The sequence below is a fragment of the Prionailurus viverrinus genome, chromosome E2 (assembly GCF_022837055.1).
Source record: "Prionailurus viverrinus isolate Anna chromosome E2, UM_Priviv_1.0, whole genome shotgun sequence".
Lineage (NCBI taxonomy): Eukaryota > Metazoa > Chordata > Mammalia > Carnivora > Felidae > Prionailurus > Prionailurus viverrinus.
The window spans coordinates 28,362,567-28,381,385 of record NC_062575.1 but is presented as its reverse complement, the minus strand read 5'-3'; the positions used below and the strand labels follow the sequence as shown (position 1 = coordinate 28,381,385).

Below are 18,819 nucleotides of genomic sequence, written 5' to 3'. Positions count from 1 at the left end.
TCTTGTTGTGCAGTTGGTTTCCATCTAGGCCACAGTGGGTATCCGAGACCTCAGAGGGAGACAGAAGGGTTGTGGAAAAGGCTTGAGGCTGGCGTCCAGGAGACCTGGGTTCTGGTCCTGGTGTGGCCTAGTGCTAATGGGTAATTACGGCAGCTCTGCCTCTCTGGGCCCGTGCTTCACTTCAGTAAGTGTGGGTGACAGTGGCCTTGCCCCTGACCGTTACTCCCTGGGCTGCTATTTTCTGTCACTAATTATTTCAGTGATCCGTTCTTTAGCATTAATAATTTTCTGTTTAGACACTGGCTGAGCTCCCTTTGCAAGTCTGGTTAACGGTTGTTTTGGTCTTCTCAGGTTACAGTAACAAAATACCACAGACTGGGACTTAACGACAGATACTTGTTTCTCAGGTTCTGGAGGCTAGGAAATCCAAGATCAAGGTGCCAGTCAATTCAGTTCCTAGTGGTCTTTCTGACTTGCCACCTTCTCCCCATATTCCAACAGGACAGAGAGAGCTCTAGTGTCTCCTCCTGTTCTTATAAGGGCCCTATTCCTACCCTCAAGACCTCTCATAACCTTCCAAAGACTCCCAACTCCAAATGCCATTGTGTCGGGCGTTAGGCTTCAGCATTTTAGAGGGACACGGTTCGGCCCGGGGCGTCTGTCTCCTGCTTTGCCATGTCTTTTCTAGGTCCACTGGGTATTGATGGGGGAAGTCACAAGCTGATCAGTGTTTCCAGTCCTTTGGCCTTTCACTGGCCCCCTTCCGCACCTCTTTAAATCTTTGTATTGTGACACCCTGACAGGTCCCCTACGGTAGCTCTTGCAAATTTCATCCCATGCTCTCTTTTATCCTTCGTAACATCCCTCTTGCACTCCGCAGACAACCATAATTCTTAATTTACTGAGATGACACAGGCTATGAAGCAAAGGCCCCCTCCATGCCCTTTCCCTCTGCCTCAGGAAGAGGTGTCGTGTCTAGCTAAATCAAACTCTTTATCTCCTCTCTAATTCTGCCCCCTAAATGTAGCTCTTGCTAAGTTCTACTTTAGAGCCTCTTCTCTGTATGAGCAGCTGTCACCTTTTGAGGCCCATTCAAACGTTTCTCCAGGCTGTTGAGAGGACTTTGGTAATCTTTATTGAGCATCCACCCTGTGAGGGGCACGCTGCCAGGCATGCAGAGATGCGGGTGCAGAGATGAAGGGCCCCTACCCACCCGCCACGACTACACAGGCTGCAGATGATGCATTGAATGGGCGTTGTATCTTACTGCATTTTCCAAAGAGCACGATCCAGACTTGGGGGTGGAGGGAAAGGGTACGGGTATATATTTACCATTCTACTATACTTTGCTAAAGTGTGCTTCTGTTTTTCCGTAAATGGGCAGATTTACTTCATTCTCTTAAAGCCATCATAGTACTCCTATGTTCGTGTATTTAACCGTCAATGGACAATTAGTTTTGTTATCTTCTGCCATTACAAGCAGTGCTGTAGTGAACGCCCCTGTACGTGTATCTTTGCTGACAACTGCAGGCATTTTGGCAGTATGAATTCCTGGAAGTGTTGTTGTGGAATCGAGGGCGTGAGCACGTTTTGTCAAATCCGCCCCTCAAGGTGGTTGCACCTGGTGCCCTTAAAGCAGGTGGGGGTGTGAAACGCCAGGCTCGGAGCGGCGGCGGCCTCCGAGCAGCAGGCGGCGCTGTGAGCGTGTCTGTGCCGAAGCGGCGCGGGCCGCGCTGACCCACTTCCGGCGGCGGCGGCGGCGGCGGCGTACGGGTGCTAAGTCCTAGGGTCCGGCGGGTGGTTGGGCACGATGCCGTATGCCAACCAGCCCACCGTCCGGATCACGGAGCTCACGGACGAGAATGTCAAGTTCATCATCGAGAACACGGACCTGGCGTAAGGCCGCTGAGGGAAGAGGCCGGCGGCTGTCGAGCGCGGGGGGCTCGAGCGCGGGCCGGGTGGGGGTCGTGTCCTAGAGCTGCGTTCGGGTGGCGGGGTTTTTGCTTTGGGAACCGTGGGCGCGGGGCGCCGGCGTCGATGCTGCGGCGCCCTCACGCCGATTGGTTTTCATCCCTCAGGGTGGCCAACTCCATTCGGAGGGTCTTCATCGCCGAGGTGCCCATAATAGGTAAGCGAACCCCACCTCTCGTTGCCCACACACGCCCCCACGCACCTCGGGGCCTCTGCCCGCCCACACCCAGAGCCTGGTGGGGCAGGTAGTGGGGGCTCTGAAAGGACAGCAGTGCTGGAGATTTGATCAGACCCTGTACCCTCGGCCCAGGGCCACTTGGGTCCACTCTTAACCTACGGGTTGGCGAAGAGCATGGGTTCGGGAGTCTGCGTGTTCGGGTTTGAACACCGTTTTCACTTACTGCTCCTGTGCAACTTGGGCAAGAGTTCAGCTGCGTGCCGTGTTTTTCTCTGTGGCATTCGGACGTTAACAGTGCTTGCAGAGCGATGGCAGGGATTGAGTAACGGAATCTCTCTTAAATGCCTCGTGTTGAGTACCGGTAGGTGTCTTTTTATGAATCCGGTCCTTCAGCCGCACTTAGGGAACACGTAAGTGCCAGGCAGGGTGCTAGGAACTGGGACTGCAAGGCTGCACGGTGCAGGGTTCTTGCCCTCGTGGAGCACACAGTGGGGTTGCCGGGGAAAGGCGAATCCGCAGCTGACGCTGCTGCGGGGTAGCCTTGGGTCAGTAGTTGAGAAGTAGAGCTACAGTGCTGTTGGCGCTTAGAGGGAGGAGGATCGGCTCTGGTTCCAGCCACGTCGCTCCAGGTATTTTTCACCCTTATAAATATACTACAGGTATTTTCGGAGTGTCAACTCAAAGTTTGGGTTGGAGAAAGGAATGTAACTGGGCTGCTACAACAAGTGTGCAGACTCCTAAGGAAATAAGCAGGCCAAGGGATTGGTGAAGGAGAGCATGGAGTTTCCACCACTGCAATCCCCAGGCACTTCTTCAGCTCAGAGCTTGGAGTGCTGATCCTCCTCCTCCTGCCTGACCACTCCATGTCTCTGGGCCTCAGTTTCATCATGAGTAAAATGAGGGAGTTGTACTTTGTGAGGCGGCCCTGGCATTAGAGGCTGAATGCCACTTGCCCCACACGTTCAGTTCTGCGGATGATTCTGATCACCTGCTACATTCCAGGCCACAGGGGGAATACAAAAGTTAAGACATCTGAAGACCCCAGCTCCAGGATTCTCCGAAGCTTGAGGTAGAGACAAGACATACACAAATGTAACACGGTGCAAAATGGGACAAGTGTCTTTAGTCTGGACAGAGTTTTGTGAGGGGAAAGCTTGCAGGGAGGAAGTGTTGGTATCTGTATCACAGAGGGCAGGCGAGGCTTGGTTTGTAGGAGGCTCAGAGGATTTACACCTGCGCAGGAGAGGGTAAGGGCACGTGGGAGTAGGGGGTTATTGGGAGTAAGGAGGCGGAGTCAGAAAAGCCTGGCTTATGGTCCTTACTTGGCTTGGGGAAACAATAGAAAGTATAGGACAAAGCGGGTTGGGTCCTAACTGGTCCTCTTCTGACTTCCATTCCTAGGGTCCACACCCTTTTTGGTAGTTGGGCTCCAATGCCATTTGATTTATGAATTTGTTTGCATACAGGTGTTAATGTGTTTAAGTCAAGTGTGTGTGGGAATACAGTCCTTACCTTTCTACTAGCTCATTGCTGGTAGGAATTGGGTTTGATACTTAGTATGCTGTGCACATTAAAGGAATTCTTTACCTGTTAGTTGATTGATAATAAAGAGTTGAATTGAGTAATTTGGTTATTGTATCATAAAATGAGATATAGGCCTGTGTTACTTCTATGAGATTGACCTTTTTTTTTAAGAGAGAGAGAGTGAGAATGCAAGCTGGGGAGGGGTAGAGAGAGAGAGAGAGGGAGGCACAGAATCTGAAGCAGGTTCCAGGCTGTGAGCTGTCAACACAGCACCCAACACGGGGCTTAAGCTCACAAACCGTGAGATCATAACCTGAGCCGAGTCAGACACGCTCAACTGACTGAGCCACCCAGGTGCCCCAATTTTCCCTAACTTTTAAGTGCCCAAGTAGTTTGTGTTTATGGATTTGGTGTTGACACGGATAGCAGACGTAAATGCTTCTCACAGAAATATTCAGCTTAAAGAAACGTGTTCCCACTGCCATGCTGTTCCCTAAGTCAGTATTTTTTGTGTGGGACAGGGAACCCCCTGCATTAAATCTGCCTGAGTAGGGATGGAGGCTGTGTTGCATGTGGTTCTTGTTAAAATACAAATTCTTAGCCCCCACTGGAGCTGTGGAATCAGTTTCTGGCAGTCTGGCCCAGGCCCCTGCAATTTAGTAAGCATCAGGTGCTTCTTAAATCTTGAGAACCACTGTTCGAGGTCTTTAATTTGGTGGCCGAACTGCATGTCTGCTTTCTTGTTTTGTTTTGTTTTGTTTTTAGCCATTGACTGGGTTCAAATTGATGCCAATTCTTCAGTCCTTCATGATGAGTTCATCGCTCACAGGCTCGGTGAGTGCCGGGTTGTGAAAGGTGGAAGGGAGGGGGCTGTGCCTGGTGTCAGAGGAGGGATCCTCCTCACTCCCAAGGGGGCTTCTAGGTTCTCCTTTTGACTTGACTATTTAAAATATTGACTTGACTGCTTTAAAATGTCTTTCTGTTTCTTCCAGGACTAATCCCCCTCACAAGTGACGACATTGTGGACAAGCTGCAATACTCCCGGGTATGCTGTGTGATTGGGTGGGATGTGCGTGGGGGTAGGGGGCTCAGTTCTCAGGGATTTTCCTGACGTTTTCCTTCTAGCTTTTAGAAAGACAGCATGGAAATGTTGCCTTAGAGCCCAAGCAGGCACTGGTCCTTGGTCCTGCCAGGCTTCAGGTGATCAAGCTTCAGGGGCATCAGGGAGTTTCTCCTGCCAGCCACACAAGATGGGGTATACACCAGAATACCCATTTATACCAAGCAGTGGGGGCTCTGCCTTTTCAGAGTCTGATCTGTTCAGACTCTGCTCTCCAGGGTGTCTTTTCCCAGTAACGGGAGCCTAGGAGGCTGAAGGGAGTCAACAGAAGGTTAGGGAGTTAGGGAGAGGTAGGGGTGAGATCAAGGAAAGAGAGTGGGACTGTCCCCCACAGCAGCACCTGAGGGCTGTTGTCTGCCAGATATGTGCCTCTCCTTGTAGGTGGTCCTCGTTAAACATGGCCCTTCCTCTAGGGCCGTGTTTCCTTCCTGTGATATGTTAACAGGCCTTGGACTTGGGAGGAGTGGGACAGGACTAGGTTCCCTGCATCCTTTCCCCAGGGCTCCATTAAATAACAGCTTGAGACTCTTCCCCCTTGGTGGCTTTGGGTGATCCTTAATCAGCCCATCCTCTAATATTCCCAAGGTCATGCCATTTTTGTGTGGCTAATTTGATATGTGTTATAAATCTATTTTTTTTTGAATTTTTAAAAAATGTATATATTTTTTTTATTTAAAAAAAAAAAATTTTTTTTTTCAACGTTTATTTATTTTTGGGACAGAGAGAGACAGAGCATGAACAGGGGAGGGGCAGAGAAAGAGGGAGACACAGAATCGGAAACAGGCTCCAGGCTCTGAGCCATCAGCCCAGAGCCCGACGCGGGGCTCGAACTCCCGGACCGCGAGATCGTGATCTGGCTGAAGTCGGACGCTTAACCGACTGCGCCACCCAGGCGCCCCATGTATATTTATTTTTGAGAGGAGAGAGAGAGATAAGAGTGTGAGCGGGGGAGGGGCAGAAAGAGAAGGAGACACAGAATCTGAAGCAGGCTCCAGGCTCTGAGCTGTCAGCACAGAGCCCGACGTGGGGCTCAAACTTACGAACTGTGAGATCATGACCTGAGCCAAAGTTGGATGCTTAACCAACTGAGCCACCCAGGCACCCCTAAATCTGTGTTTTTTAAAGAGAGATTGAAGACCACAGGAAAGTGTGGAGATAATCTGACCAGTACTCTTGCTCCCACCAAACAGCTTGTCATAGTGCAACATTCTGCAATATTTGCTTCACGTTTCCAGATTTTTGTTTGTAAGAAATGAAACATCACAGATATTGGTGGGGACAGTTGTACAACCAGTTGAAGAGCAGTTTGGCAATGTCGTGGGTAAAGATATGCATGCCCCATGACCCAGCAATTCCATCCATTAAGTGTTTTTCTAGTATTTGCTGAACAAAGATGTTATGGTCTCCTCCCCTTTTTTCTGTTGTTTTTTTTTTTTTTTCCTGAAAATCTACAGAAAAGTTAGAAGAATCAAATAATAAACAGCCACTTACTTTCAGCTTTAGTTACCAATTGCTAATATTTCGCTACATCTGCTTTGTTTTTCCTATCCGTGTTATTTTTGTTGAACCATTTGAAAGTTGCAGATACCATAACACTTTTCCCCTAACTACTTCAGCATGCTTGTGCTAAAAATAAGGATATTTTCCTACATAACTATGCCATCATGCTTAAGACTATTAGCATTATTTTGTCGTATTTCAAATATTCAGATTTTCCTAGTTGTCCCTCACATGTCCTTTCTTGCTTTTTGTCATCCAGCAAAGATCCATGCATGCATTTGGTTGTTACACTTCTTTAGGCTCTTAATCTCAGATCCCTCTCCTTTATGATATATATTTTTTTGAGGTTGTGTACCTTTTCATCTCTTTCATGCCAGTTTCTTTAATTTAGTGTTTTTTTTTAGTAGGTTTTTGTTTCTTTTTGTTATCTCCTAATGCGGGGCTCGAACTTACGACTCCGAGAACAAGAGTCACATGCTCTACTGACCGGGCCAGCCAGGTGCTCCCCTTCCATTTCTTTCATATATATTCACTATATATTCACTTAATTATTCATTCATTTTTGAAGGGGGGTAGTGGAAGGCAGAGAGAAAGGGGAGCGAGAATCTCAAGGAGGCTCTGCCCTGTGAGCACAGAGCCAGACACGGGGCTCGATCTTGTGAACTGAGGTCATGACCTGAACTGAGATCAAGAATCGGATGCTTAACCGACAGCCACCCAGGCACCCCAGGCATTTCATATTTCTAATTAGGGTCTCGTTTGCCTGCCCGCCTCACCTGTGTGTGACTGCACACTGTCCAGGTGTGGCCTCTAGCTCTTCCTCCTTGTCTGAAAAACCTCAGAAGCAAGTTAGATGTTCCTCATTGGCCTGAGGGGGTGAACAGTTTGCTTGGTTACGTTCCAGTAACTCGCCTGAAGTTAAACTGCAGCAGATGGTCCCTAACGTAGGAATGGATTGTTTCAAGAGTCGTTGCTTAAAGAACTGTTGCTAGTTATTGAAGCTGAGTGATGGTTACACGGTGGTAGTCTCTTCTGCTCTGCTCTTGTGAATGCATGAAATTTTCCATTATGGAAAGGTTTTTTTGCTTTGTTTTTAAAAGAAAAAGTAGTCTAGAACTTGAAAGAACTTTACTGTTGTTGCCTGGATCATTTTATTTTAAATGATGATTGCATTCCCGAGCTAGTCCACATAGTTCATGGGAAGCTGCACTCTAAAGCGTGAAAGCATCATTCTCTTGCTTATTAACGCCTTGTATCCCTGAAGAAGGGCGCTCCGAGGGCCAGGGTGAGAGTTTAGCAATGTGTCTCCCGGTGGTGGCCTGGCAGCTGCTGGAGGTGGAAAGTAAACCCAGGCGTCAACAGGTACGGGTGGTCTCTAAACTGGGAAGGGCTGCACTTGGGCGGCCCGGGAGAATGGTGTACCAGATTGGCGTGGCCCACAAGAGCCTGGAGCCTGAGAGCAGCCCTTTTACATTAAGAAATCTGAGGAACTGGGTGTCAGAAGCAGGGAGCTCAGGGCTCACCACCTCTCCACAGGCTCATTCCCGCTTGTCTTCCCGCCTCAGGACTGCACGTGCGAAGAGTTCTGCCCCGAGTGCTCAGTGGAGTTCACTCTTGACGTGCGATGCAACGAAGATCAGACTCGTCACGTCACGTCTCGAGACCTCATCTCCAACAGCCCCCGGGTCATTCCAGTCAGTGTCTCACAGTGTCCTACCCAGGACCTTTGTTCTCCTCCTGGCTCGAAGTGAGCCAGACTCGGTGGTTTCTTACAAGATGCTGATTTCCCTTGTGTTACCCTCTGCCTTCAACTGAGCCTGGTGCCTAAAAGTGCTAACAATTCTGGACAGTAGCCAGGGTGGACAGGAGCATTGTTGTGCTGTGTGCCCACCCTCTGTCACCCGAGGACCCTTTGAGAGGGTACTGTTTTGACTGAAAAGGCTGTCACCAGGCCGTGAGGCAGAGGCTGGAGTCCAGCTCCAGCACAGATTTAATCCTACTACCCCTCATTCCCAGGCATCCTGTCCCTGGTCGGCAGGTGCGGGAACATGGTTGCCAGAAGAGGTGACTGGGGAGACGAGCAGCTAATAAATGCCTCTGTTTGGGCTCCCTCCAGGTGACCTCCCGGAACCGAGACAATGACCCCAATGACTACGTGGAGCAGGACGGTAAGGGGCTGGGGGGAGTATGCGGATCTCTGCCCGCCTCGTCGCTCTGCAGGCCAGCACAGAGGCAAGACCAGACACAGCTTCTCGTGCTCCCTGGTCTCTGTCAGCTGACCTTTGGGCTGTTTTTCCTGATTGTGTGGTCTTCTGGTGGTATTCCGGGTCAAAATTCAGGGGACGGTGTCTATCGGCCCTTGACTGACTCACACCTCTCCCCACAGACATCCTCATCGTCAAGCTGAGGAAGGGCCAGGAGCTGAGACTTCGAGCCTATGCCAAAAAGGGCTTCGGCAAGGAGCATGCCAAGTGGAACCCTACCGCAGGGGTGGCTTTTGAATATGATCCTGACAATGCCCTGAGGCACACAGTGTACCCTAAGCCTGAGGAATGGTATGTTCTCATTGGGAGTAAAGGCATTCAGGGTGGGTTGGTGTGGAAATGGCTCCCAGTCACTGGGGTCGGGGCAGGCTCACTGTGGACATAGTGCCCTAAAAGCAGCTGTAGCAGCCCTGTGCTGACCTGTATTTGACCTCAGGCCAAAGAGCGAGTACTCAGAGCTGGACGAAGATGAGTCACAGGCTCCCTACGACCCCAACGGCAAGCCAGAGAGGTAAGATCCAGGCCGGCACATGAAGTGTGTAAGAATGTATGGTTTTGGTGCAAGGTCTGAGTCGGGAGACCCTTCCCTCACGTCCCAGTGCCCGTGAGCTGAGGAAGGAAGGGTAGCTGCAGAATCTGTGGTGGGTGCAGGTCCCGGGGCAGGTGATCATCTCCCTCAGTCACTGTGGGATGAGGGGCCCTGCGGTTGTTCACTCTGCTCCTCCTCTGATGAGCAATCCCCAAAGAAGAGGTCTGCCCAGAGCCAGAAGTGACCAGTCTTCTGACAGTGAACGTGAGCCACTGCTAACTTGACTTTCCACTGTCTCCATGTGGAACACATCCACTCCGAAGTGTTTTAAGGTTTCCCCAGTAGCTTTTTGAGCTAGCTGTGGCCTCCTTGGAGTCCCGTAATGTGCAGCAGGACCCCCGTTAGTAAGAGGTTGAAGCCACCCAGGAGAGAGCGCATGATCCAAGGCCGACGCTCGGCTGAGCCAGCCTGCCTCGCGAGGGCTCTCACCAGACTCTTCCTCTTAGGTTTTACTACAACGTCGAGTCCTGTGGCTCTCTGCGCCCTGAGACCATTGTCCTGTCAGCCCTCTCTGGATTGAAGAAGAAGCTGAGTGATTTACAGACCCAGTTAAGCCACGAGATCCAGAGTGATGTCCTAACCATAAACTAGCACAGCTCACCTGTTTGAACAAAAAAGGGGGGGATCTGGGCCAGCAGCTGGATTTGTCTCTCCAGAGCCTCTTCTAGCTACTGGGATGTGGACAGCTGTTGGCTCGGGCTTCTTGGCAAACCGTCAGTACCCACTAGAAAGGGAGCCGTATGGAAGAGGCAGTCTATCCCAGCTTTGCTTAGATTGCCAGGCATGCCACTGGCATTTGAGGCAGGACAGTTTTTTACTAGACATCTCACATCCCTGGCTCTGCCCCCTCATTGCCAGTGGCATTCCCCAGGACATCCCTTCCAACGCGTTTTCTTATGTGCCTTTGGGGGAGTCTGTTGAGAACCACGGAGCTGGACTTTCTTCTGTTGGTCATTTCAGGTCTTCAAACCCTTTCTGTCCAACAGTTGGAGGTTTCACAGTTGTACCTTGGACTTCCGGTGTTAGGATTGAGTGTTAGAACCCTCATTCAAGTTGCCTACAACCCCTTCCAGTCCCTGCCCAGAGCCAGGCTGCTGGCACTTCGCTCAAATCTCCAAGTGTCCCTAATTTGAGAACCCTTAGAGAAGAGTGTTAGAGCCTGGCTGCCTCCCTGCCCCAGGTAAACCCTGTATTTCATTCTGTACCCATTAGTTATGAACTTCACTGCCAGTAGCCTGATTATTTAAGTTTGGGTGCTGGGGCGCAAGGGCCTTAATGAAGGGAAGGTCTGGCCTTGACCCCTTACCCCTGTAGGGTAGAATCATACCCAAAGTAGTTAATTAGGCAGCCTGGCAGGAGAAGCCTGGAGAAAACCAGAGATTCAGTACAGAAAGGAAGGGATATTTATTGATTCAGGAGTTGTCTTTTTAAAAGTTTTTATTCTTGGCAATAAAGAGCACAACATAATCTCCTTCATGCGTCATCGTGCCACTAACTTGAGCCAGCCGGCCCTCCCTCCCTCTCCAAGGCCTTTGGTGCCGAGCTGGCTGTGGCCCCTCTCTGGCTCCAGACGCTCCTGGAGGGGCCTCTTGCTGTATCATTCTGCCACAGCTTGAATAGTGGTTATTTACAACAGGGTCTGTTCCACAAATCAGAACCCTAAAGTATTTAAAAAAAAAAAAAAAAAAAACCCACACACGCAACCGAGGGTTTGATGGGAATAGAAAGATAGCCCTTCTGCAAGGTAGTCAATAAATACCAGCACTAGAAAATCAATTGCTTTAATTGCATTTCAGCAGGGAGCCTCAGCACCATGTGGGGAAGAGGAGATGGGAAGGGCTCGGTTTCTGAGTGCTTTTGGCCCGGCCATAGGGTGGCCAAACAGGGCAGAGGGGCTCCCTCTGCTGGGACATCACCTACCCCCAGGTCAGTGAGGGTGCGGGAGGGGTGCTCCCCGCAGCCTGGCCCCGGGGCGGGGAAGAGCTCAGACCGGCCCTCCTCCTCCTCGCTGAGGTGACCTGCACCCCCACCCCTGGGGGATCTTCTCAGCCTACTAAGCAGGAAGGAGCCTGGGCAAAAATTACATTTTAAAACCAGATTTTCACCTGAGGTGTCAACCAGATGTCACCTCTGCTTAAAACTCCCCAAGTGCAAGGCTGCCAAGAGGCACAGTGGAAGCTCAACTCCTTCCTGTGCCCCTCTAGGCCCAGAGGAACTGAGAAGCCACCTGCTGTCTCAGCCCCTGGGCTGCTTGGGGAAAGCCAGCGGTCCCAGCGCCAGCCTGGAGCTCTGTCTCCCTCCTCTGGCCCTGGCCACTCAAGCAAGTCCTGGCAGCAGGAGGGCTGTGCCACGGAGGACAGGGAACAGCTGCCCTCACGTTCAAAAACAGCCTTGACTGTGACCCGGTCATGGGATTAAAAACTGTATGTGGTACTGGGGAGGGATGGGGGAAATCTCAGGAGTATAGAATATGTCATAAGCCATATATATTAAAATCATTAACAGTATATAGTCCCACAGTAGCTCCAGCCCCGCACATGCTCTGGCGGTGTGGCCAGCCCTTTGCCTTGGTCCAGCCTCACCCTGGGGGCAAGGAAGGGATAGCTTGCTCCGCTTCTCCAGGCTCTTGGCCAGCAGCCCCTCGAGGGCGTCCACGACACGCTGCAGTCGGCCCAGCAAGAGGCAGCCCCGGCGGTCCTTGGCGCGCGCCGGCCCTGCCGTCACTGGGCTGGGGTCTTGGCCTCGCTGCCGTCCCCCTGGCCGGGCTTTGGCTTTAGCAGGATGAATCGGTTGAGGAGGTCTGTTTCTGAGCTGGCCTGGGCTGCCCCGTACCCCTCACCTGTGGACATGGAGGCGGGCTCAGGACTTGGACGCAGGTCAAAGGACCCCCCATCCAGAAGGCCCGGTCCTCCACAGAACCTTGTGGCAGGTGAGTGTGGGGCGCCGCTGGGACTCACCGGCACAGCTGGACGCCTCGGCAATATTCTGGGAACCTGTGATGTGGTGCCAGTAGGCACTGCGGGGCAGCATAGTGGTGGGCGTGCAGGGGTATGAGTAATGTTCCGTGCCCTTGTTCAGCAGCTATGGGGCAGAGAAGGGGGGGCCCTCCCGTTAGCTCCAGGGGCGGCGGCCTGCCTCCAGCCCAGCACCCTGCCGGCCTCTGGCGTACGCGCCAGCTGGAGACAACTGGCGTGCTCTTAGCCTCCCCGGTAGCCTGGACCAGTGCCCGCTGCCTCACCCTCACGTTCTTCTCCATCTCCAGCAGGACGCGCTTGTGTTGCTCAGCGATGGCCAAGGTGGCACTGTGGACCCGCTGGTAGATCTGTTCCCCTTCCTGTGTCTGGAAGGTGTAGAGCCCTTCCCCGGCATCACACATCCTAGGGACACGAGAGGCACCGAGGGCGAGGTAGAGGGGACTGCACCACGCACACACACGTGCTTGGGCCGGCTTTCCGGCACCGCAGACTGGCCGCGCCCCAGGCCCTCTGCACCCCACCCCCTCTGTCTTCCGGGGGTGCTGGCCGCACAGCCCAAACGTGCTGGGCATTTTCTGTGTACCAGTGATCTAAACGCCTTACAGGCATGAACCCATTCAGGTTTTTCTCCCATCCCTTTGGTCTGCTCACTTTTAGTTTCCTGTTCTGAATTTTCTCAAACCATTTTGCAGATGAGGAACCTGAGGCCTACTGATGGTAAGTAGCTTAGCCAGGATTATACAGGGGATTACACAGAATTTAAGTCTAGGCAGGCTGGCTCCAGAGTTCAAGCTCAATCCTCACCACAATTCTAGGAGGTGGAGTACTTTTTTTTATCCTCTATTTGACAGATGAAGAAAACAGACGTGGTCCACAGCCACAGAGCTGTAGGTGCCAGGGCCAGCATTTGATTTGAGCCCCAGGAGTTTGAAACCGGCGCACTGGACCTTCCTGGCGTGAGCCTCAATTTCTTCATCTATAAACTGGAAATCTTAACGTTCCCTTTTGGTTTTCTATGCTGATAAATAAGCTCCCAGCACAGTGCCTGATAGAGTGAACGACAGCCGACAGCATGGTCGTGGTGGGACAGGGTAGGGGGGCAGGAGGGTCCTACCGGCCAGCCTCGAAGGTAAAGCGTGTGGCATCCCGGCCATAGCGACGCAGCGAGCAGAGGGGCCACGAGACGAGCTTCACGCGGGGGTTGTGTATGTCCCAGAGGTAGATGTTCTCGTGGGTGATCTGCAGCTTGCACTCGCCATACACATCCAGGTTGGGGCAGGGCAACAGGAAGACATTGAAGCGGTCTGCGGCGGGAGAGGAGGAGTGGGGCTGGAGCCTCCCCAGGGGAGGACTCTCCTCCCTCCTCCCACCCCCTTGGCAGCGGCAGGCCTCACCTGTCTGCTCACACTGCACTCCTGGGGCCAGGAGGTCCGGCTCTCCCAGACTGATGTCATTGAGTCGTGACCCCAGACACTCCACAGACAGTGTCTTGTACCACTCCTCCGCCTCCAGCTCTAGAGAAAATGGTACCTCGTGCCAGCCCAGGGTCCCCCAGCAGCCCATCCATCTGCCCTCAGCCCAGAGTGTCCCACCATGCAAGGCAGAGAGAGTGAGGCCAGTGGATGCTACCTGCCTGTCTCCCCTTGTCCTGGGGGCCTGCTCCCTCCAACCGCCCCCCCCCACACACACACACCTTCACCCGCACACATCACCCCCAGCCAGGGCTCGTCCTGCTCTGCCTCCTCCCGACTGCACCACTGGACCATGACTGGCCCAGGGGAGTCTGGCTGGAAACCTGCAGCCCCCGCTCCTCACCTGAGTCGCAGGTGAAGGTACGTGCTGAGTCGTCGGTGAATATGATGGCCACCGCCTGCCTCTTGGTCTCCTTGGGGAGCCGCGTGACACATTTGACATTGCTGATCTCAGTTACCTGGGACAGCACCCAGGAGAGACTGAGCCAGGCTGGAATGCCTCCCTCTGCACCCCTCCCCCCCCCCCCCCCCCGCAGTGGTGCCACCCCCAGGAGGGTGCTCTTGGACCTCAGGGCTCGGCAAATCGTCACTGCTTACAGACTGGGGTAGCTAGGACCCAGGCCCCCTAACCTTGGGGCAGCCTCGGAGGCACACTGACTTCTCATCTGGGTACTTCTCCAGCCGCTGGGGCCCTTTGCTGGAGGATTTCCGGAACACCAGCCAGCACCTCCGGTAAATCTGTGGGGCAAGAGGGCGGTGGGATCAGGCCTCCTGGGACCACTCCCACCCAACATGGCCCTGACTAACCCCTGCCTGCCACAGGGGGCAGTGCTACACAGCCTTCCCTGGAGACCCAGCCCAGGAGAAAACCTGGGACCAGCAGCGAAGCCCCCTCCCCAAATTGAGGAAGCAGGCATTTCGTCCCTGGCTCTGCGAGACGGTTGCACAAAGAGTGCCCTGAATCACTGTTTACTGCTCAGCTCGAAGCCTAATATAAATAGCCAACGTTTGTTTCCCTTCTGTACTTCCTAGTGTTCTTCACAGTCAATCTCAGGCTCACTCTTGAGGTTGGTTTGATGATCGTTGCCACTTTACAGACAGGAAACTGAGGCACCAATAAGTAACAGTTGATAAATGGTAGTGCTGATATTTTTAAAGCGCTGGCTAGATCCAGAATGGATATTTGGAGGCCACCCCTAACAGTCTGCCCAGGGCTCTGGAAGTGCCAGCCACAACAGAGGGAGTGTCCTAGGGACAGGGATCAGACCCTTGACCATTCTGAGCCTGCACATCACCACAGCCCTTGTTCTCAGGGGCAGGGGAGGGCTCTTGATGGGGGTAATACCCCCTCTCATCTCTGGCCACCCTCTCTTGTCATCCTCTGACATTCTGGAGTATAGGAGGTCAGGATTCGTTTCTGTTCCAGTTGGGGAACCGGAGGCTCTCAGCGGTTCCCCAGAGGGGCAGAGCCAAGAACCTGGGGTTACCCCACAGCATAGTGCCTCCCCAGGCGAGGTTCCCTCCTGTCCGACTACTGCCAATGACCCCGTGCCTAAAACTGCCTTGATTCTCTAGAGCTTCATGGGCTCATCCTGACTGCCAAGGAGCCAGGGTGCAGGGAGCCAACCATGCTCCAGGGCAAACTGGCTTGTCAGACCCCCCCCCCCCCCAACCCCAGTGGTGGCCTAGCCACCGGCCCAGGCTGCAGACTCTTCCTTCCCTGGCCCCCTCCTCCACCCCAGGCTCTCTCTCAGCCTACTCTGTCAGTGGGCACTGCAAAAGCCCGGCAAAGCCTATTCCAAGAAATCACAGGTGCCCTCTCTCACCGGCAAACAGTAGGGAGACTGGGGGGTGCCCAGAGCAGAGGAAGCAAGAGGCCCATAGCCCCATGCCTACGGCCCTGCCACTCAGTCCCCAGGTCCCGGGTAGGCAGGGCCCCAGGCCAAGAAGCCACTCAGAACCAGGCCATTTCTGGGACCATCTGGAACTCTAGGAGGTATCTCTGCTCCTGTACCCAGGGCCCTGGCTCAGCCCCTGGCCTATCCACCTAAACCACAGCAGGCCTCAGCTCTTAGCTGGGGAGCTCCTTTAAGACAGAGACTGTACTTTATTCTCAGAATCTTCACTCACATCCTGGTAACCTTGTTAACACAGCTCTGCTGAACAAGTGAATGACCCATATGAAGAGACCGTGAATGGATGGCTGGATGAATGAATGAATGAATGAATGAAGGCTGTCGACCCCACTATGCCCTGCCAACTTGGGCTCCATGAAGCTTGCAGTGTAGGGGCAGAAGGCCCAGGGGCCTGAGCACCCTGGTTGCCTGGTTACAGATACAGATAGATACACACACGCACGCACGCACGCACAGCCCCAGGGAGCCACTGTGCTCAAGAGCCCTCCTTCCCCACTTCTCATGGTCTTTGATCAGCACTTCAGAAACACTCTGCCACAGCTCTGCCAGAGGAAGGCCCTGGCGGGTAGGAGGGTCTGTTCCCCAGCTCTTTCAGCCCCTCCTGGCTCACCTTTGTGAGCTGAGACCAGAATGGCTGCCCTGGCACAAGAATGGCTGAAAGCCCCTCATATCAGACCTGCAGGGACAGGCTGAATGCCCTGGGTAGAGGGAGACCCAAACTGGATCTGGCCACACCCCAGCTCCCAATCTCTCCCACTGGCTGTGTCCACCTGTAGGCCACTTGGTTTCAGGTCTCCTCCTGGAATAGGTCTGATACTAAGTGCAAGCGGCTGCCTCAAGGGGGCTCTCGTTTCCCCGTAAGCTCTGCACTGGGCAGGGCCTTGGCCCAGGTGGTCCCCCGGCCCCAGGGACCTGCTAGACCCAGGCCCATAGGAATGAGGAACCATACTAGAAGCTGGGTCCCTACTCCCTTGGCCTCCCCACCTCATTTTCAGTTTCTCTAGTTCTGTGCTCCACATGGGTTCCATCCCTCTCTCAGGACCCGAGCAAGGTGGTGCCCACCCAGGCACGGTCTCCTGGACTGAAACCCAGGTTGGGATACAAATCCAAATCTAGCAAAGACTCCAGACATGCCTACAGCTCAGCTCCTACACTCTGGGCAGAACACACGCCCACAGGGGCACGCAGGACCACAAAAGGCGGGGAGGGGCAAGAACCACCCCTCTCCAAGGCCAGCCCTGCTTGGTCTGGTTTCCAGGCAGGGAAACCATATCAGAGCTCTGTTCCTCCCCCACCCCACTCAGGCTGAGCCAGGAAGCCTTGAGAAGTCTGATCTCACCCCACCCCCATCAGGGCAATGGGGGAGGGGAGGAAGATAGAGAAGGGAGACCCCGTGAAAACACAAGACTTGGGCCACCTCGGTCACCAAGGATACCCTCCTACTGGGGAAGGACCCCTCACTGGAGGTGGGAGAGGGTCAGGAGGGGAACAGAGGCAGCTCTTGGACAACCTCACTGAGATCATTAAGTTGGTCCCAGGAGCCCCTGGTCATGCTCTCTGGGGGTTGAGGGGAGGCTGTACTCACCAGGAGGGGGTGAGGGGGGCGCATGCCCACAGAGGTGTATCTGAGGCCTCATCCCCACAGACCCTGTAAGCAAGCCCCCAGCTCTGGGCCAAGCACCCAGTGCGCAAGGAGCCACCGCCAGCAACTTAGAGGAAAGCAGTCTGTCCCAGAGCCACAGGCCATCCTGCTCTAAGTTCTCATTCCTAAACCACATAAATACCAGCCTCTGCACCCTCACGTCACTGCCCTGCCCCACAGCCAACCACTCTCCTTTTCACACACTCCTTTAACAGTAAAAGCAATAGCCAAAATAAATACATAAGGACCCGTACACAGAAAGCAATGGAAGCTGGGGGAGACCAAGGGAGTTAAGAGAAAAGGGGCCAAGAGAGGGAGGAGAGAAACAGAGAGGCAAGGCGAGGAGGAGGCAAGGGGGAGTGAGAGGCTCAGACACAGCCCCGCACTTCCAGCCGCTGTCCTGGCCACAACTTCAACAATGGCAGGGCAGCCGCCTGCCCGTCGTCGGCCGCCACCGCTGGCCCGGCCGCTGGGACGCCGGCCAGCCCTGCTGGGGCGGGGGCCGCAGCAGGCACATGCCGGGTAGCCGGCTGGCCAGAAGCCTCGACACCACAACTGCGCGATGCGGCCCCAGGCGGGCACCCGCGCACAGGACGCGGCAGGCTCCAGACCAGGTCCTCGGACGCCCGTCCCTCGGCAAGGCCCCTCGGAGGGTGGCTCACCCCGAGCTTCCTGCTCTTCATCTTCACGTAGCCTTGCTTGACGATGTCGTTGAAATTGGTCGCCATGGTTTCCCCACTGCCTTTGGGGTGCCGGGCCTGGCTGAGAGCGGGGAGGGATGCCCAGGTGGCCTCGGTTTCCGGATCCTCCTATCACCTGTTCGAGACACTCCGTCGTCGGGGGGGGGGGGGGGGGGGGGGCCGCGAGGGCCGCTCCTCACCTCGCCCGCCTCAGCATTGTTCTAGCAGCTCCTCTGCCCGGCGCTTGCTGGAAATAAAAATGACAGGGAGATTAGACAGTGACATCTTTCTCTTCCCCTGGCTGTCTCCCTCTTTTTTCCTTCCTCTTCCCACACTCCTCCCTCCCTCCGCCCGCCCTTCTTCCTTCCCTTCCCTCCCCACCCTGGGACGACAGAACCATTCAGGAAAACCGAGGTGGAGGCAGCAGCGAGGAAAATGGTCCAGCCCAGTCCCCTCCCTCACGGCTGGGGCTGGCGGTTAACCCCTTCCTGGAAGGGCTGGCGCCGGCTCCCACTGTGGAGGTGGGAACAGAGGGAGGTGGCCCAGGAGCCGTTGTCCTGTCCCATCTCCTGTTACAACTCTGGAGCAGACTTAAGGTGACCTCCCCAGAGCCAGGCCCCCTCCCATGCACAGGGGCCTCAGGGGAGAGCCTTCTGAGAGAGGGGAGGTGGGGTGCCCAGGAGGTGGCCCACAGTCTGGTGTGAGTGAAATCCACACTCCCCGAGCTTCAAGACAGTCTGCCTGGTCAGTCTCGGCAGACCCCCAGATCCCTCTGCCCACCCTCCCCCTGCCAGTCTATACCTGGTTCTCTCCAGCCCCAGGAGGGAGGCTGAGAGTCAAGCCCACTCAGGCCCTCATCCCGGCCCCTGGAACTCTTCAGTAGCTCCTCTGGGTGCTGCTTCCTGGGTGGGAGGGCAGAGTCCAGTGGGGCGGGCCCCCAGATAAGCCTGAGGAATGTGCTGGGCCGACTGGAGGTGGCCACTGTGGA

At 54.3% G+C, this 18,819-nt stretch overlaps 2 protein-coding genes across 2 annotated transcripts; one reads left to right on the top strand and one right to left on the bottom strand.

Moving 5' to 3' along the window:
• Positions 1-1,754: 1,754 nt before the first annotated feature.
• On the top strand, positions 1,755-10,617 carry POLR2C (RNA polymerase II subunit C). The gene is made up of 9 exons (XM_047836064.1): positions 1,755-1,896; positions 2,079-2,128; positions 4,439-4,507; positions 4,666-4,718; positions 7,859-7,987; positions 8,410-8,461; positions 8,680-8,848; positions 8,994-9,068; positions 9,593-10,617. The coding sequence occupies exons 1-9, from the start codon at positions 1,811-1,813 to the stop codon at positions 9,735-9,737; spliced, it is 828 nt and encodes a 275-aa protein (XP_047692020.1). The 5' UTR covers positions 1,755-1,810; the 3' UTR covers positions 9,738-10,617.
• Positions 10,618-11,686: 1,069 nt separating this feature from the next.
• On the bottom strand, positions 11,687-18,155 carry DOK4 (docking protein 4). The gene is made up of 8 exons (XM_047836063.1): positions 17,814-18,155; positions 14,224-14,331; positions 13,937-14,051; positions 13,516-13,635; positions 13,236-13,425; positions 12,385-12,523; positions 12,104-12,227; positions 11,687-11,985 (listed from the first exon to the last, which is right to left on the bottom strand). The coding sequence occupies exons 1-8, from the start codon at positions 17,877-17,879 to the stop codon at positions 11,867-11,869; spliced, it is 981 nt and encodes a 326-aa protein (XP_047692019.1). The 5' UTR covers positions 17,880-18,155; the 3' UTR covers positions 11,687-11,866.
• Between the last annotated feature and the right edge of the window lie 664 nt (positions 18,156-18,819).

Bases quoted from the DNA above. Each gene is read 5' to 3' on its own strand.
- DOK4 (XM_047836063.1), bottom strand. From the start codon at position 17,879: ATGGCGACCAATTTCAACGACATCGTCAAGCAAGGCTACGTGAAGATG. The intron at 14,332-17,813 runs GTGAGCCACCCT...CTTGCCCCACAG, and splicing joins TGAAGAGCAGGAAGCTCGGG to ATTTACCGGAGGTGCTGGCT. The intron at 12,228-12,384 runs GTGAGGCAGCGG...TCTGCCCCATAG, and splicing joins AGATGGAGAAGAACGTGAGG to CTGCTGAACAAGGGCACGGA.
- POLR2C (XM_047836064.1), top strand. From the start codon at position 1,811: ATGCCGTATGCCAACCAGCCCACCGTCCGGATCACGGAGCTCACGGAC. The intron at 4,719-7,858 runs GTATGCTGTGTG...TTCCCGCCTCAG, and splicing joins ACAAGCTGCAATACTCCCGG to GACTGCACGTGCGAAGAGTT. The intron at 8,462-8,679 runs GTAAGGGGCTGG...CTCTCCCCACAG, and splicing joins TGACTACGTGGAGCAGGACG to ACATCCTCATCGTCAAGCTG.